We start from the raw sequence: 18598 nt of genomic DNA, 5'->3' as shown, positions 1-18598 counted from the left end.
TGCAAAATTCGTCTCAGAGGCCCTTCAGTTACGCTAACTCTGAAGGGGTGAAAGGGACCTCTCTTGGTGGAAACATGGGCTCCTCGAGCCAGTGGGGTAAGGAAGAGAGTGTTAATGACTCTTCTTTATGGTCTAAGGACTGAGAAAAGCATGTTTCCTTGCCCAGATATGCGGGGTTAACAGCTGTGGTGTCCTGGATTTAAATGTGTGTGTTGGGGGTGGGGGGGAATGCAGTTAAGTCCAACAAGCAGACATCAATGACAGAAATTTAAAAATCAAAATAAAAAACGGATTTAAAAATATTACATCAATAAAAACATTTTTAGGTGCATCGCTAATAGTTATAGCCTTTAAAAACAGTGACAACTCATAGCTCCCTAATGCTATGTTCATGGATGATCACTCTGCCCCAGCAAATTCCTGTGAGATGAAGGACGCTTGAAGGTAGATGTGTTAGGTAGGGTTTCCTAGGAGCAGAGTCTGAGATAGGGATTTGCGTACAAATGGTTTCAGGAGGAAGTGTTCCCAAGAGAAAGGGAGTGAAGAAAGCAGGATGGACACGGGATGATGCTAAGCAAGGGTGTGGTCTCAGCTGAAGTCTAACCTCAGCCTGATCCCAAAGGAAGCTCTGAATAATTGTATCAAAGTGTTGGATCCACCTGCAGGCAAAGAGGTTGGACTTTTATATCTGGTGTCAGTTAGTAGTTACTGGCTGTGGGCTGCTGGGCTGGGGTAGGAGTGTGGAACCTCTTGGGCCAAAAAGTTCAGCCAAGGATGACTCTCTGGAGAAGGGGGCAGCTGTGAGCCCTTAGCAGCCAACACTCACAACAGTTGGGGGATGTCTGCACCAGCCTGATAAAGGAGATCTGGACAGGGTACCAACAGTATCCACTGCAATCCTCCCGGTCCTCAAAGATTCCCATTGGCAAGTCTCACACAACTGCAACAGCACATATTACTTGAGAGCTGCTAATGGTAGAAAAAGGGCTGTTTTTATTATTATTATTATTATTTTCTTTTCTCTGCCCACTCTTCTGGATACATTACTGAGCGGGGAAAGGAATCCAAGTCCAGACCATAAGAGTACAAAGATAAATAAATGCACTCAGACTATCCTTTAAAATATTAAAGGATTGCCCATACACAGTGGAGAAGGCTGAAGACTAAGAGAAGGATGGCAGATGGTGCTGCTAACTCTTGACAGTTGTTGAGACCCTGGGAAGTGCCCATCACCTGTGAGGCTGAGCAGTCCCCCTTCGGGCATAGGCATTACAAGTCTAAAGTGGTTGGGAGTGGGGAGTGCAGGCTGGCACCTTAGATATGGGAGTTTAAGCCTCTATTTAAGATGGTGCTCATGTTTGTTTTTATTTTTAATTTTCTAACAATGAAAAATTTAGTCATTTTTTACTTAAGTTTTTTCACTTTTTACAGAATGAGCCTAGCTATGATTTGTGTCTCACAATTTATACAGCTAAATTCATGTTCTATCCTATTGTCAACAATTACAAGAGTTGTTTTCTTTGGGATATTTTTAGGACATAATGAGCGGTGGGAAGGTTATGTCACTCTGCTATTCCCCTCCCCTCAGTGTACATCTATGTTCAGTACCTTGAAATGATCTGGGGCCACAGGAAGTGTAATTGAGTAAATGTTGGAGCAGGCTGTGTACTGGGAATGGGGAGTTTGGCTGATAGGACACAACCAAAGGAAATGGTCTCATTAAGAATAACACTGAAACAGAAAGTAGCCTTCCACTGTTGTGTGGCTGCACTTTTTACCCCAGAGATTTTTTGCTTAAAAAATATACATGACTAAGAAAATAACTTCCTCCCCCGCATTAATGTTATTGAGGTTCAGAAAAATCTTACCGTTAGAATGTCATAACTCCCTGCTGTAAATTGCTTTCTGGAAGAAACCATGCCAGTTTTAGGGTCAATGAAGAACTTTCCATCATCATTCCCATCCACGATACTGTAGGAAATTTCTGCGTTGGGGCCCTCATCTCTATCAAATGCAAAAGCCCTATAAATGGGTTCTCCCCTCTTCTTCCGGTCACGTTCTGGCAGCTTGATCTGGTAGACCTTCTCTGGGAACTGGGGCTTGTTGTCATTTTCATCCAAAACCTGAACCACCACCCAAATGGTTGACTGTTTTGGAGAGAAACCACCATCTGTCACAGTCACCTGAGTTTTGAGAGAGAAAGCATTTTACAATTAGAAAAGAGAAAAACTTTTTTCGCCACTCTTTCCCCTGCCACCCCATGAAAGGTCTATTCTGTGCCTTAGCATCTCAACTTCTCTTATTCCTGTAGTTCATGTCAAATGCATAACTCTTCATAGTTCATCCATAAAAGCAAGGAAGGTCCTAAATTCAGTAATGGAAATCATTGCTGAAAGGGTAGGAAGGAGGCAAGGCTCTTATTGTGGTGTGGAGTGGAGAGGGAGAAGAAATAGGATTGACTTTACGAAATGTGTCAGGTTATATAGCTGTAGTAGACCTAAAATATGCTCCCCTCAACAGACACAAAAAACAATATAACCTTTATTATATGTTAACCCATGGGTATTTCATCTAATTCTTGGGAACTGCTATCAGCATCCAAACTCTTTCAGTATTCATGTTCCTTTCTTTCTTTTCCATCTTCCTGTAAAATTTGTGATTTTTACATTGTCACCGAACCAAAGGAAAACTCTGATGTATACTTCACAATTTTGATGGCTGGTTGTAAACACCTTTGACAGTTAAAATATGTTTTTAACAGTCACAAAATAATTTTTTTCCTCTTTGGGAAGTGGAGGGGGATGGCCAACCCCTTTCTATACCTGAGATGCTATTCTTATGTGTGTCTGTGAAAATTGAGAGAAGAGAGAAAAGAAGAATATGTAGATAAGGAATGTGCATGGCAGATGTAAAATGTCTTTGAGTCTTAGTGTGAATAATCTTCTTCTTGGTCATAGTGATGATTATTATCATATTAATACTTAATATGCAGATGGGGTCATATAAGCACTCTTCCATGTATTATCTCATTCATTTTCCAAAAACACTCTCCTCAGTAAGTGGAGCAGGTTTGTTTATTCGCATTTTGCAGATGAGAAAACAGAGGCTTGAGGTCTCATTGTTATTAAGCCTAAAGTCAGGTATTGAACTTTCAGCAATTCTTGATATTGTGTTTAACCACAAAACCTAGAGGAACTTCTACTCAATCTTTAAATCATTACCTTGAATAGGACAGCTTATTACCTCAAAATACATATTTGGAGGCTGGAAGGAACATAAAGATGCACTCAGCATCAATAGGAGAAAAACAACAGTAAATTACAGCCTCTGGTCATCCAGTTTTCCACCTAATGAAGCAACCTAACAGGAAAAATGAGGGAAAAAAAGGCCCAAAATGTGGAAAAACAAACTTATGGCTGTTTGCAAAATGGAACTGCAATCTAGTTAGGTTTCTCTTACAAGCGGCTTAGGAGGATGGCTTTAATAGACTTCAGATAAATTTTCGTAGGAGTTCTTGCTTTCTTTGAAAAATCCATCACCCTGATACCAAAACCAGACAAAGATACTGCAAAAAAAGAAAATTACAGACCAATCTCACTGATGAATATAGAGGCAAAAATGCTCAACAAAATACTAGCAAACAGAATCCAACAACACATTAAAGGATCATACACCACGATCAAGTGGGATTTATCCCAGGGATGCAAGGATTCTTCAATATACGCAAATCAATCAATGTGATACACCATATTAACAAATTGAAGAATAAAAACCATATAATCACCTCAATAGATGCAGAAAGAGCTTTTGACAAAATTCAACACCCATTTATGATAAAAACTCTCCAGAAAGTGGGCATAGAGGGAACCTACCTCAACATAATAAAGGCCATATACGACAAACTCACAGCAAACATCATTCTCAATGGTGAAAAACTGAAAGCATTTCCTCTAAGATCAGGAACAAGAGAAGGGTGTCCACTCTCGCCACTATTATTCAACATAGTTTCGGAAGTCCTAGCCATGGCAATCAGAGAAGAAAAAGAAATAAAAGGAATAGAAATTGGAAAAGAAGAAGTAAAACTGTCACTGTTTGCAGATGACATGCTACTATACATAGAGAATCCTAAAGATGCCACCAGAAAACTACTAGAGCTAATCAATGAATCTGGTAAAGCCGCAGGATACAAAATTAATGCACAGAAATCTCTTGCATTCCTATACACTAACGACAAAAGATCAGAAAAAGAAATTAAGGAAACAATCCCATTCACCACTGCAACAAAAAGAATTAAATACCTAGGAATAAACCTACCTAAGGAGGTAAAAAACCTGTACTCAGAAAACTATGACACTGATGAAAGAAATCAAAGATGACACAAACAGATGGAGAGATAAACCATGTTCTTGGATTGGAAGAATCAATATTGCAAAAATGACTATACTACCCAAAGCAATCTACAGATTCAGTGCAATCCCTATCAAATTACCAATGGCATTTTTTACAGAGCTGGAACAAAAAGTCTTAAAATTTGTATGGAGACACAAAAGACCCTGAATTGCTAAAGCAATCTTGAGGGAAAAAAAACAGAGCTGGAGGAATCAGACTCCCTGACTTTAGACTATACTACAAAGCTACAGTAATCAAGACAATATGATACTGGCACAAAAAACAGAAATATAGATCAATGGAACAGGAGAGAAAGCCCAGAGATAAACCCACACACCTATGGTCAACTAATCTATGACAAAGGAGGCAAGGATACACAGTGGAGAGAAGACAGTCTCTTCAATAAGTAGTGCTGGGAAAACTGGACAGCTACAGGTAAAAGAATGAAATTAGAACACTCCTTAACACCATACACAAAAATAAACTCAAAATGGATTAAAGACCTAAATGTAAGACTGGACACTATAAAACTCTTAGAGGAAAACATAGGAAGAACACTCTTTGACATAAATCACAGCAAGATCTTTTTTGATCCACCTCCTATAGTAATGGAAATAAAAACAAAAATAAACAAATGGGACCTAATGAAACTTAAAAGCTTTTGCACAGCAAAGGAAACTATAAATGAGATGTAAAGACAACCCTCAGAATGGGAGAAAATATTTGCAAACAAATCAACGGACAAAGGATTAATCTCCAAAATATATAAACAGCTCATGCAGCTCAATATTAAAAAACAAACAACCCAATCAAAAAATGGGCAGAAGACCTAAATAGACATTTCTCCAAAGAAGACATATAGATGGCCAAGAGGAACATGAAAAGCTGCTCAACATCACTAATTATTAGAGAAATGCAAATCAAAACTACCATGAGGTATCACCTCACACCAGTTAGAATGGGCATCATAAGGAAATCTACAAACAACATGCTGGAGAGGGTGTGGAGAAAAGAGAACCCTCTTGCACTGTTGGTGGGAATGTAAATTGATACAGCCACTATGGAGAACAGTATGGAGGTTCCTTAAAAAACTAAAAATAGAATTACCATATGAGCCAGCAATCCCACTACTGGGCATATACCAAGAGAAAACCATAATTCAAAAAGACACATGCACCCCAGTGTTCATTGCAGCACTATTTACAATAGCCAGGTCATGGAAGCAACCTAAGTGTCCATCGACAGACAAATGGATAAAGAAGATGCGGTACATAAATAGAATGGAATATTACTCAACCATAAAAAGGAACGAAATTGGGTCATTTGTAGAGACATGGATGGATCTAGACACTGTCATACAGAGTGAAGTAAATCAGAAAGAGAAAAACAAATATCATATATTAACGCATATATGTGGAATCTAGAAAAACGGTACAGATAAACTGGTTTGCAGGGCAGAAATAGAGACACAGATGTAGAGAACAAATGCATGGACACCAAGGGGGGAAAGTGTGTGTGTGTTGGGGGGATGAATTGGGAGATTGGGATTGACATATATACACTAATGTGCATGAAATAGATAACTAATAAGAACCTTCTGTGTAAAAAAAAGAAAAATCCATCCAGTTTCCTTCCAAGGTTATTTTCCCAATTGGTTAGTTATGTTTTACAAAAGAAACACGTCACGGCATTAGGTGCCAAGGCTGGATTTTGACTCTTGAGCTGATTCCTGGACATGGTAAGTTCTGGAGAGGCATGTTTTACTGCTGCTGCTGAACTAAAATGTTATACTCCCAGGTGAGCTATGTTGACCAAAACATGTTGATTTCTTGGCTGCTCAACTCCTCTGCCCCTCTTTACTGCTTCAACGGCCCCTTTTCCAAATCCAAACAACTCTAGCTGTCTTTACCGTGCACAAAATCACCTCCTCGTTGCTTGTCAACAAACTCCCTGCAGCGGGCTCTGAGGTGGAGCTCTGGGGCTACCTCGGGGCCAGGTGGCTGCCAAGGAACAGAGAGGCCCTCCTGGCTGCAGTTCACTGCTCACTTGAGGATCCTGCTGCTATAAAGATGCTTCCTTTCGGAGTTGACCTGGATTTAAAAACCCAGGTCCTCGAGGTATCTGCTTATAGGCAGGGAAGGGCGGCAGCTGCACAGGCTCATGAAGCAGCCTCCACGCGCGCCATGGGAAGCAGGCACACCTACATCACCGCCTCACCCTGGGTACCAGCTCTCATGCTCCCTCAGGCCACGTGGGCATCCTTCAGGTGCTCCAAAACAGTGTCTTCCATCTCAGGGCATTTGCACATGCCGTCCTCTCCCCATCCCTTCACTGGATCTTGCCTACTCATCCTTTGGATCTAGCTGAAATGCCATTTCCTCAGAGACGCCTCCTTGACCTCACAGACCAAGGGCCGGCCCCCCACTCTCTCCGCCTCCTGAATTATGTACTCTTAATTCACCCTATAGTTTTCTTTTGCAACACTTACGGTTGTGGAAATGAAGTAAATACATGGTTCTCCACCAAGCTGATAGGCTGCATAAGGGCAAAAACAGATTGTGCCTTTTTGTTCACTGCTCTCACCTTTGTGTCAAGCCATGCTCCGTGGGTACTTATTTAATAAATTAGACTCTAACTCAGGTCCTATTTGGACAAGATCTTTAGCCAAAGCTGTCTCACCTTGTAAAGCCTTCGTAGATCATTCAAGGACTTTTATGAAGTCACCCCAAGCTGCCTCTCCACCCATAACGCCTCCATTTCTTTACCCAAGGCTTTAACCACCACCTGTTGGCTGATCATTCCCCTATATGCACTCTTGCGTCTAAACCACGTTCCCTACCTCCAAGCCAATGCGTTCAACTATTTCCTAGGAATCTTCTCTCTGGACCTCTCACATGCACCCTAACCCCCCAAAAGTCACAGACAAATCATGACCCTCAAACCTCCTCCTTCTTCCATTTGTGTTGTCTCAGTGATGACCACGCCCCCACATTCACTCACACACTGGTCTGCACCAGAATCCTGGGCATCCATCTAGTGTCCCTGTTCCAACTATCCATATCCAAGCAAACGTGGAGGCCAGCAGGCATCTCTCACGTGCACCCCTCACGCCAATCTCTTCTGCCATACTGCCCTGGGACAGGCCTCATTTGCATCTTGCTTGGACTCCCACAGGGGCCTCCTGGTCTCCCTGCCTCTAGCCTTCACCTTTGTTGTAAGGTGTTATTTCTTCCTCAAAAATCTGATCATGTCACTGACCTGCATAGCATTTTTTCAGGGGCTCCTTGAGGCTGAGGATCTGGCCTGCCTTGATTGTCAACATGTGCTACCCGCCCCTTTCCACCCTCCATGCTCAGCTACACGGTGAGCCTCGGGGGTCCTGAGTATGCCATGCTCTTACACCTCCATTCCTCTGCATAGCTGTTTGTCTCCATAGAAGGCCTTCTTTTGGGAATACGCCTGACTCATTCCAGGAGCTTCAATTCAAACACTCCTTCTGCGAAGCCATTCCTGCCTCCTGCAGACTGCTGTAGACGCCCTCACCTTGTTCCCACTCCACTATGTGCATTCCAGGACGCTAACTGTCATCTTACAATTTTATGTGTCTGTTTGCTTGTTGGTCTGCACTCAATCCTTCCAGACCATGAGCAACTTGAGGTCAGGGACCATCTCATTCCTTGTTCTGTTCTGACACCTGGGACAGTTCTAAGTGCCAAATACATGTTGTTGAGTGAAATTGAGAATTAATCTACCCCAAACTCTTCCCTATGATAATAAATGGAGAGAACATTCAGACAGTGAAGGGTCTCTGCTTCTTTATCTGTAGAAAATGAAGAGACTGATAACGTAAGATCTCCCAAGTGCTTTATGATTCTCTGAATGGAGGTCAGGTAGAGTTAGACACAATTTTAACTGTGCACTCTGGGGTTCATACCCATCTTGCGTCACTGAGAACACTGCCGATCCCATGATTACGCATAACGATTTCTAGCTACTTCCAAAACTGTGCTTGCCACTGTGGACACTTGTCTACAGTTTACTCAAATGATCTATTTGTGTGTTGGCTCCTTCAGGACACTGTGAGCCACTCGAAGATAGGAACCTTGTTTTCTTCATCTCTTTCCTGGAAACTAGTGTACTCTTGATACACGTTTGCTGAACTGAACTAACTCAAAGTCTTAATGTCCGTTGTCACTTCTCTAGACCCACTCACGTCTCCAGCCATGTTGGTACCTGGGATATTAATTGCTGACAATTCCATCAGCTCCTCAGACTTCACACTTCATGCTGCCCTAGACCTCAGCCCATCACGTGGCATTAGCCTATATAGAAGGAGAAGCAGCACTGGAGACCTAAGCCAAACTGAGATGAATCCCCATTATCTCCTCCTCTGCACCATTTTTCATTAATGATGCAAGGAATCAGCCATTGTTTAGAAACTATCCATGTGTCCTCTCACTCTGCCACCCTAACCTAGATTTTCTGCTCTCATCATTGATCAATAGTCAGTGGTTTGGCAATTAATCAAAATTCTGAAAGATTAATTTCTTTAGTTTTTTACAGCTAACAAAAGGAACCAGAAATAACACAGTACCCCTGAAAGGACAGCACAGCCTGTTTCAATTTTCTATGATACCCTTGTGGTCTGTGAATACCAGGCAGAGCCAGAAGGCAATCAGCATGGCCCAATGCATTATGATGACAAAATTACAAAGAGGAACCTGTTGTTAAGTCTATCTATGGACGATGCAAGAGCTTTAGAGGACCAAAAATGCGTGCACGTGGAGAATTCTGGAGTTATGGCAGCTGGTGGAAGGCCATGTTTCTCAATCATTGAAACTGCCTGATGTATTTATTTTAGTTTTACCTCTCCATGTAGTAGAATATAAGTACATAAGTTGCCTGAGAGCCGAGACCTTGTGTTTTGTCCACTGCCTTGTCCCCAGTGATTACAAGAGTGTCTGAGAATATATTCAATATTTCTAAGATGAAGAGTTCAATTCCGTCATTCTCTTCAACCCTTAATTTACCAAAAATGGCTATTTCCAGGCCACTAACCACTGGACTGCCAGGGAATTCCCCTATATTTAAAATTGTAAACCTCTCTTCAGGAATTACTTATCTCCCCCCTGCGGCACTTTATATTTGCCTTTGACAGTTTATATCATCTGATATATTATATACATTTCACATATAAGCTTGTTTATTGCATGTCTCCCTCTTTAAGAATATGAGCTCCGTATATGCATGGATTTTCATCTCTTTTGTTCACAGATATTTCCTGAGCATCTGGATCTGACCTGGATCTGGATCTGGAGCATCTTATTACAGTGGATGTAATAAGCATTCAATAAATATTTGTTAAATGAATTAATAAAATATTCATCCAGTGCCTTCTAGGTACAAAACTCTTTTCTAGGCAAATTGGGACATCAACCAACCAACCAACCAACCAACCAGCGAGCATGGATTCCTATCAATTTCACCCCTCCCCCATGCCCCAAATCCTCTGCAATGTTCCCGACCTGCAGTCATCTGGCCTTTATTTAGATATTTTCAATAAGAAGAACTAATCCCTTATGAAGCAGTCCACTTGTTATTTGATAGGTTCAATCTTCCCAAAGTTCTTCTTCTTATTGAACCTGTTTCTGTCTACCTATTCTTCGCCTAGACTGACTGTAGCTTCCTATAGACTACGTTTACTCTTTGTAACTCTACAGAAAAACTCAAATTCCTCTCCCACATTGTCCCAGTTATCTACTGCTGAGTAACCTCAAATTAGGTGGCTTGAGATAACCATAATCCTTTTATTAACTCTCCTTGTTCTAGGGGCTGAATGGAGCAGTTCTTGTGTGGAATCTTTCATGCAATTCAAGTCATAGGTATCTGGGCCTGTGGTCATCAAACAAGTCTTTTGGTTGATGGTGGCCACTGGCTGGGACCCCAGCTGGGGCTGAGGTCAACGGGCCCAATATCTACAAGTAGCCTCTTTGTGTGGCCTGTGCTTCCTCACAGCATGGTGGCTGGGTTCTGAGCAAAAGCCCTAAAGGACAGGAAGTGGCAGGTGCCAGTCTCTTAAGGCTTGAACCCAGAAACTGCCACAGCATCACTTGATCCATATTCTGTTGGTCAGCAGTCCCAGAGTCCAGATCCAAGCGGTGGGGTCATAAACCCCACCTCTAGATGAGAAGAGGGTCAAGTAATTTGGGAGCAATATTTTAAAACTACCATACTCATAAATCCTTAAGGATATTTGAGAATCCTCACCCCAGACTGAAAAAATTCTAATTCATATAATCATCTCTCAGGTCATTCATTATGTATAATGAATTGCTATTCATTATACTGGTGGCCTCTGTCAGGATGTTTTCTTATATACCAGCTTCCTTCTTAAAATACGATGGCCAGGACAAAACAATAGCATATCAAACTTGCTCAGACTTGTGTAAATTGCGGTAGTCTTAGACACAATCTCAAGTCTATTTATTCAGCTCATGACTCTACTTATATTGAGTGGCAGTCCTGTCACACAGCTCTGTGACATGATTGAATTAAACCATTTAGGTCTTTTTCTTATGAGAAGCAATAAACTATAAGTGTGTGGTTTCCTTTTGAAGGCTCAAAGTACAGGATTTTACATTCATTCCTATTCAATTTCATCTTACTGGAGGTTTTGGCTCCCTACTCTAGGCTACTGGGATAATCCTAACGATGACAGGAAGCAGGTATCAAAGGCTTACTAGGCATCGAGGACTCACTGTGAGAGGCACAACCCAAGCTCCTTTAATTGTTACCTTTGTTGTTCAAACAATCTCATGAGATAGATACTACTATTACAACCCTTTTGATCGACAAAGCAACTCAATTTATGGACTTGTCCAAGGTCACACTGCTCATCGTGGCAAGCCCTTGTTTTATGCCTGGCTGCTTGATTTTAAACCACGGATCAGCACACTACAGCCAAATCTGGACACTTGTTTTTGTAAATAAAGTCTTATTGGGTTGCAGCCACACCCATTTATACCACCTATGAACATGCTATCTATGACTGCTTTCCTGCTTTAAAGGTGTAGTTGAGTACTTGAAGTAGAGATCGTATGGGCCACAGAGCCTAAAATATTTATTTGGTTCTTTACAGAAAAGTTTGCCACGATCTCTCTTCTAAACCTTATGTTCCGCTGCCTCTTTGGTTACACGGATATCACTGACTGCATGTCTGCTTTGCTCAGTCCTCTGTGTGATCGTTTACATTGTCACGATTTTTCACAGGAACCCTGGAGACACTGCCATTTCTATCCTACAGCTGGAGACAATAAGACCCAGAAGTGATGTAACTTTTGCAAGGCCATTCAGCCAGTAAGTGACGGGACGTGGGTTTGCACCCAAGTCAGCTTGGCGTCCCAGCTCCTGCTCTGTTCCCTATCCTGAGCAGCCCGTCCCGTGTAGAAGCATCTGTTAACCATCTGTTTAAAATTCCCTCCCCGAGTGTGGCTTTGGATCAGCATCAAGCTCATAGCTGTGCTTCTAGAGTCAAGCTTTTCCCTCCTTTGATAATTGGGATCATCTTCGTCTCCAGCCTTGCGGCACCTTTCCCGTTCTCCTCAATTGCTGAAAGACTGCCACCAGGTCATGGGTCGTGGCTACAACTTCTTTCAGCTCTCCAAGACTTATTTAGTGCAGCTACATCTTCTCTTACTATTTTGTTACACGTCTACACCTTCAGCTCCCTCTTACAGAATTCGCCATGCCCTTCTCCCTGATAAAGGCAATGGGAGGAAGGAGGGTGAAACTGAGTGGTCCCCAGTGGCCATTTCAGTTATCTCTTACTCATCAGGCACTTAGTGTTTACTCTGTGCACATACTCTTCTAAGTCCTTAATAAATATTAACTCATTTATCCTTATATCAGTCCCAGGGGGAAGATGGGATAATTATCCCCACACAGCAGATTAGAAAGAGGCTTAGTGGGACTTCCCTGGCGGTCCAGCGGTTAAGACTTCGCCTTCCAATGCAGGGGGTGCGGGTTCGGTCCCTGGTCGGGAAGCTAATATCCCACATGCCTCGCAGCCAAAATGACAAAATATAAAACAGAGGCAACATTGTAACAAATTCAATCAAGACTTTAAAAATGGTCCACATCAAAAAAACAGAGGCTTAGAAAGTAAAGTGGATTCAATCTGGGCCAGGGTCTGTGCCCCTAACCACCACCCCATGCTGTCTCTCATCTAAATGCTCGCCCCAACTCCTTCCTGTGAACACGGTTGGAACATGCCCTTTCATTGGCCTCGGCACCATCGTTTCAGCTTTGAGCAAAGCTGGCAAGTCTATGGCACGTTGGTCTTGGCTGCTCCAATCTGGCAGCTGCACCCTGAGGCCACAGTAGGCATCAGCAGTTCACTCTTCGCACTGTAGGTGGGATGTAGCCTCACACGTCTAGGATGAAACCATCCAGAGTGCTGTTACTACCAACCCATCTGCCACTGTCTAGGCTGAACACGCCCCAAGTCCCAAATATCTCAGCCTCTCGACTTGGCTGCCACATACCTTCTGCCCATCTGGCAATACCCCTTCTTCTTCCGAAGTACTCTGTGCCCTTTTTCTGAGTCTCCTGATTGGTCTGAGCTATTTCAGCACCTGATACTCTTCTAAAGCAGAAGATAAAGCTTAAAAGAGATTTATTTTCACCTCCCCCTGTTTCATTATCAAAAGTCTAAAGACCTGGCTTGGGCTTCCCTGGTGGCGCAGTGGTTAGGAATCCGCCTGCCAATGCGGGGCACACGGGTTCGAGCCCTGGGAGGATCCCACGTGCCGCGGAGCAGCTGGGCCCGTGAGCCACAACTACTGAGCCTGTGCGTCTGGAGCCTGTGCTCCACAACAAGAGAGGCCACGACAGTGAGAGGCCCGCGCACCGCGATGAAGAGTGGCCCCCGCTTGTCGCAGCTGGAGAAAGCCCTTGCGCAGAAACGAAGACCCAGCACAGCCAAAAATAAATAAAAAAAAAAAAAAAAAAAAAGACCTGGCTAATAGATTCTGTGCAAGGAAGAAATCTAAAGATAAAGCCATTTAAACTAAGGCAGAGCTTCCAACCACATGAGGCAAGTCAGTGCCAGATGTGCTGCAATATTTGATCCTCCTAACTCTTGGGTAGATGCCTGTGACCTCTTACAGCTGGATCTCTAACTGGGGTTGGCCTTCCCCTTTACCTAAAGGTATCATACAAACGTCATCATCTTCTATGTGCACCATAAAGGGAAAATGGTTAGGAAGCCCTGTAATAAATTACAAATAATGTTACCCTTCTCTTGGATCTGATTGTATTCTAACACAATATGCCTGGAGGTCACTGGATTCAAAGGACACTCTCTCCATGGGTAGGATTTTAGATGCTGGTGCCGCTGACAATTAATTCTGGTGAGGATGCCTATCTATTTTCACCAAGGACCAGTTGTGGATAGCACAGTTTTTACCACTTACCTGTGCTTGGGTGTCTCCATTTATGGTCACCACACAGGTAGGCAAATGGATGAAAGGACCACTGTTGAGTATTTTCTTATCCCTGCCATGTTCCCATATGTATTGCGGAACCTCAGGGTAGGAGAAGCTCTCTTTCCTTACCTCTATTATATTCAGGAAAGCACAGTCACTAGACGTTAAGATAATTCAAGAGTACGTGGGGTTTAGACCCCATTCTGGTTCAATCTGCTCACTTTACAGATGAGGAAATGGGTGTAGACCAATGAGTTTCTTAACCCAACATCATATTACTGGCAATAACCTCAATCTTTCCAAGAGATTAGTTCCACAATTTCAAGCTGCCCTTTGAGTTTCAAATGAGGCATACATTCATAAATTCCCAGATCTAGATATCTGTGTGATTTCAATATGGCAGAGGCTTTAATTTAGGTATTTTTCAAAATGCTAGACTCTTGAAACAATAAAAGAAATGTGTTTAGAGTAGATGTTATGTTTACTTTTCATGTTTACTTTTTATCTTCAAAATGTTTCCCAAACATTAAATCCTTAATCCACCCAAGATAGCAGAGGAGAGGTTGAAAACAACTTTATCTCCTCCTCACAAGTGAAGCAACAGAGAATGACCTTCTCAAAGAATACTCAGGTGCTGATACCAAGGCAGGGCGTGGAATTCAGACCTGTCTGCCTATGGGTTCAGACTCCTGCATTGCTGGGAAGACAAGTGCTTCCTGCCAATTCTAGAAATGAAACTATGAGCAAACAGTAAATTAGAGGGTAGGTTTCAAAGGAGAAGCAACTCTTGAAGATAAATTTTCTGAAACCCCCAGTATCACTCATATTTTCCATGGAGGAAAAGAAATAAAAAACCAGCCTTAAACTATCTGCCTTTAGGTTTATTACATGTAATTCCTCTTATTTGACCTATAATTTGGCATTAAGAAACCAAGTGGGGATGGGAGGGTATCCTGGTCCCTTCCCACTCTGCATTCCCTACCCCATGTTGCTATCTATTAGGTACAGTTGAGGAACATATTCTTAGGTATTTCAGGAGATGTATATTTACTAGGTTGAACACATTTACAGAATGTTTTGTTTTATAAGGGAAAAGTCTCTATCTGAAATTTTTAAAAAGGAAGGGATGAGGAATGAAAGGAAAGAAAGGAGGGAGGGGAGGAAGAGATGAGAGGAAGGAAAAGAAAAGGAGGAAGAAAACATTAAAGTATGGGGTGAAGTAGGGAAGGAAAGAAGGGGAGGAAGGAAATAAGGAAGGCAGGTAGGTAGGTAAGATTTAAGAAGAGGTGAATCTGGACAGAATAGAGCAGTTTTCTGAAGAGAATAGGGTGTATTACCTTCCATACAGAGAAAGCCACTGACAAAGTCATGGAAACAAGAAAATCCATTCACTTGGATAAAGAAGATACAGTGTATATATACACAATGGAATATTACTCAGCCATGAAAAAGAATGAAATGTTGCCATTTGCAGCAACATGGATGGACCTAGAGATTATCACACTAAGTGAAGTTAGTCAAAGACAAATGTCATATGATATCACTTATATGTGGAATCTAAAAAAATAATACAAATGAATTTATTCACAAAACAGAAACAGACTCATAGACATAGAAAACAAACTTATGATTACCAAAGGGGAAAGGAGGGGCGAAAGGGATAAATTAGGAGTATGGGATTAACAGATACACATGACTATATGTGAAATAGATAAGCAACAAGGATTTACTGTATAGCACAGGGAACTATCTTCAATATCTTGTAACAACCTATAATGGAAAAGAATCTGAAAAAAATATAAATATATAACTGAATCACTTCGCTGTATACCTGAAACTAACACAATATTGTAAATCAACTACACTTCAATTGAAAAAAATCCATTCACTAAATGCTAGGATTGCCAATCTTTGGGGAACAGATTAGAAAAATCTAATGAGAGTTTGCTCTGAACTGTCTTTCAGAAAGTTTGTTTTTCCTAAAAAGTTGTTTTTGAAAAGGTACAAACCAGAGGGGTTCCGTGACCCATGGAACCATGGAACCATGGAAGTTAGGTCTTCAGGCCATTGAATCATACTCTTCATTTTTGTGATCTTTCTCTTTGCCCAAAGATACCACATTACTGGGGAGCCCCAGGACAAAATCTGCTCACAATCCGTCCAGAGACAGTGCACCTGTGGTCTGTCTTCTGCAGGGCATTGATTCCCACAAGTCTGTGAGCCACTCCCAGGGCTAGTACAGTGCTAGCGCAGAGTTGGTGGTCAGTAAGTATTTGTTGGTTGAATGCACGTTTGAACCTTGTATCTCAGGACAATGAAGGCATCTTTTCCTTGTCACGTGTAGACCCAGCAACTGCTAAATGGCAGCTGTTTTAGAAAGATCCTTGACCGATTCACTTTGGCAGTGGCTGCTAATATTACATCTTTGTCCAAATCTCTTCTTTGCACTTCAGGAAATAAAGTCTTTCCCAGCCTGACATCTCTTAAAGCTTTTCTTTCCCTGCAGAGAGGTATACATCAGCTACTAATCTCATCACATTTCCATTTCCTTCCAGGCTCATCCGCTCATTATTTTCTATTCATAAAACTTGCTTGATTCTAATCTTCCCTATCAGCAGGAACTAAACACCTCCTCAAAGTTTATTTAGAACGATGGTGATTACCACACATGTGCTAACTCCCCCTTTCGAACAGATGGGTCCAATCTGTGTGCTCACATGTGGGCCATTAAGAAAGTTCTGCCATGAACCAAGATGTGACATCACATTAGCCCTGGGACTAAATCCCCCTGCACTATTTCGCAACTCCCCTGACACCAAGGCCTTAGTCAATCAATACATGATTCCACACTCCCCTCTCTGTGAAACAGAATCCACCAGGTATGAATTATAATGGGAAGTGTATATTAGTAGCTTTCCCCTCTATTTCACAGCACCGGACCTCACACTCTACGTTACTTTTATCCTGGCAGACTCTCATGCCTTAGCTCCATTGATGATGTGATTTGGATGTAAGCTCTAACACTCTCCAGGCACCAGATTTTTGGTCTTTCTTTCCACAGTAAAGGCTTAATGCAAAAATTAGGACACTGTTCTAATTACCAGCTCAGGAAACACAGCTTTTCTCCTCTCAGCAATTCAACCTAGGTTTGCAGGGGAACTTAGCGGGTCATTTAATACTTTGTCTACCTAAAAATATGACTTTTAAAGCTATTAACTTAAAAAATTGAGGCCCATGTGTATGTATGATAGCACATATGGACTAAGGGAGGGGTCATGAACTGGGGGCCGAGAGATATACTTTTATTTGGCCCATACAGTTTATTAAAAAATTTCTGTCTCCATTGAAAACTAGAGAGATATCACATAAAAATTCAAATACCCAGTGTCTCCTGAAAAAGTCACAATAACTGGCCCACCCCTCTCTATTGTGTTCCTAACTGCCCCCATGTCAGGTGTCATTCATCATCAATACTGTGCAGACATTTTTCTTGGAGTAGAGAAACATTTCTCACTATCCACATTCCTATCAAAAATGGCTATAAAAGATAGATGGAGAAGACTGCATATTCAAAGGCAAAAATGGAAGAGAGCATATTTCTTTCGGTAAGTGAAGTACAGTCTCATAAGTTTAATATGCAAACACTCAGCCTGCTACATACTTTACTCATTTATGATGCCCGAGTGGGCTCCGTAGACATTTGAGTTTGTAACCCTTGGTTCAAGGTCTTGGTAAAAAATCTCTCCCTAATGATAGGATGTATTTATATTTCCATGTGTGGTAGAGAGAAAAACATAGCTCTTGGCAGAGTCTGTTAAGAGCAATATAGATGCACCTTCATCATCATTCCTTCTCCAGGTATTGTGATTGCAGATACTACGGTTTTAGAATAATTAGAAGTTTGCAAAAAAATTAAGGCATCTTTGGCTATGCGATCATTTAAACAAGAAACAGGGGTCATCTTGAACACTTCTCTTGCTTTCCTTCCACATCCCACCAGTCATTAATTAGGGATCCTGCAGCTGTGAAATAGAAACAGGTGTCCTTCCTCAGGATGGATGCAGCCCTGCATCTGGAGGCATAGCTTGGTGACAAAGAGTACAGGCCAGATTCATGCCCAGGGACCACCTTGGCCAGGAGTCCCTGAGCAGGGCACAACCTGTGTCACTCCAATGGCAGCCCTGATGAGTTCTACGTCTGAAATGTCAGTTGTAGCTCTTGGTTCTTTCTTCTCTCTTCTTGGGGTCCAGATCTCATTATCTCCTGCCTAAACCAATGCACCTGTCATCAACCTGGTCTTGCCTCTCCTGAGTCCATTCTTTAGAAGACCAGAGAATCTTCTAAAATGAAATTCAGATGATGTCAATCCCCTGCTGAAAGGTCTTTAATGGCTCTCCATTGCTTAGGACAGATTTCCATAAAATGTGTCATGGAGAACACCAGTCCTGCAAGGTGAAGAGGGTCCAGGATCCGAGAAGTTTGAAGACCACTATAGATCTTTCCTGGAGCTTCACAATGCACTTAAGCAGAGTGATGGCTCAGAGAAAATCTAAGCAAAGAAGCTGCCTTAACGTTGTTGAAACCAGCATTTCCCAAGCTTATTTGACAACAGAATGCTTTTGTTGAGTGATGTTTATTAACATCCTTCATATTTGACATTTCAAGGAACATACTTTGGAAAGTGCTGAATTACAGGATACAGTCCATACTCTTCATATTAACCT

The 18598-nt window shown here is 42.0% G+C and overlaps 1 protein-coding gene across 5 annotated transcripts in view; it reads right to left on the bottom strand.

The window, feature by feature from the left end:
- Positions 1–18598, bottom strand: part of FAT3 (FAT atypical cadherin 3) — a 717681-nt gene that overhangs the window by 153038 nt on the left and 546045 nt on the right. For all 5 annotated transcript variants that reach the window (XM_057553401.1, XM_057553405.1, XM_057553404.1 and 2 more), the window contains one exon: positions 1869–2183. In XM_057553401.1, the coding sequence (XP_057409384.1) occupies positions 1869–2183 (315 nt within the window). The remainder of the gene's footprint in view (positions 1–1868; positions 2184–18598) is intronic.

Source organism: Balaenoptera acutorostrata, chromosome 9, assembly GCF_949987535.1.
Source record: "Balaenoptera acutorostrata chromosome 9, mBalAcu1.1, whole genome shotgun sequence".
Taxonomy (NCBI): domain Eukaryota; kingdom Metazoa; phylum Chordata; class Mammalia; order Artiodactyla; family Balaenopteridae; genus Balaenoptera; species Balaenoptera acutorostrata.
This window is presented reverse-complemented; position numbering and strand designations above follow the sequence as displayed.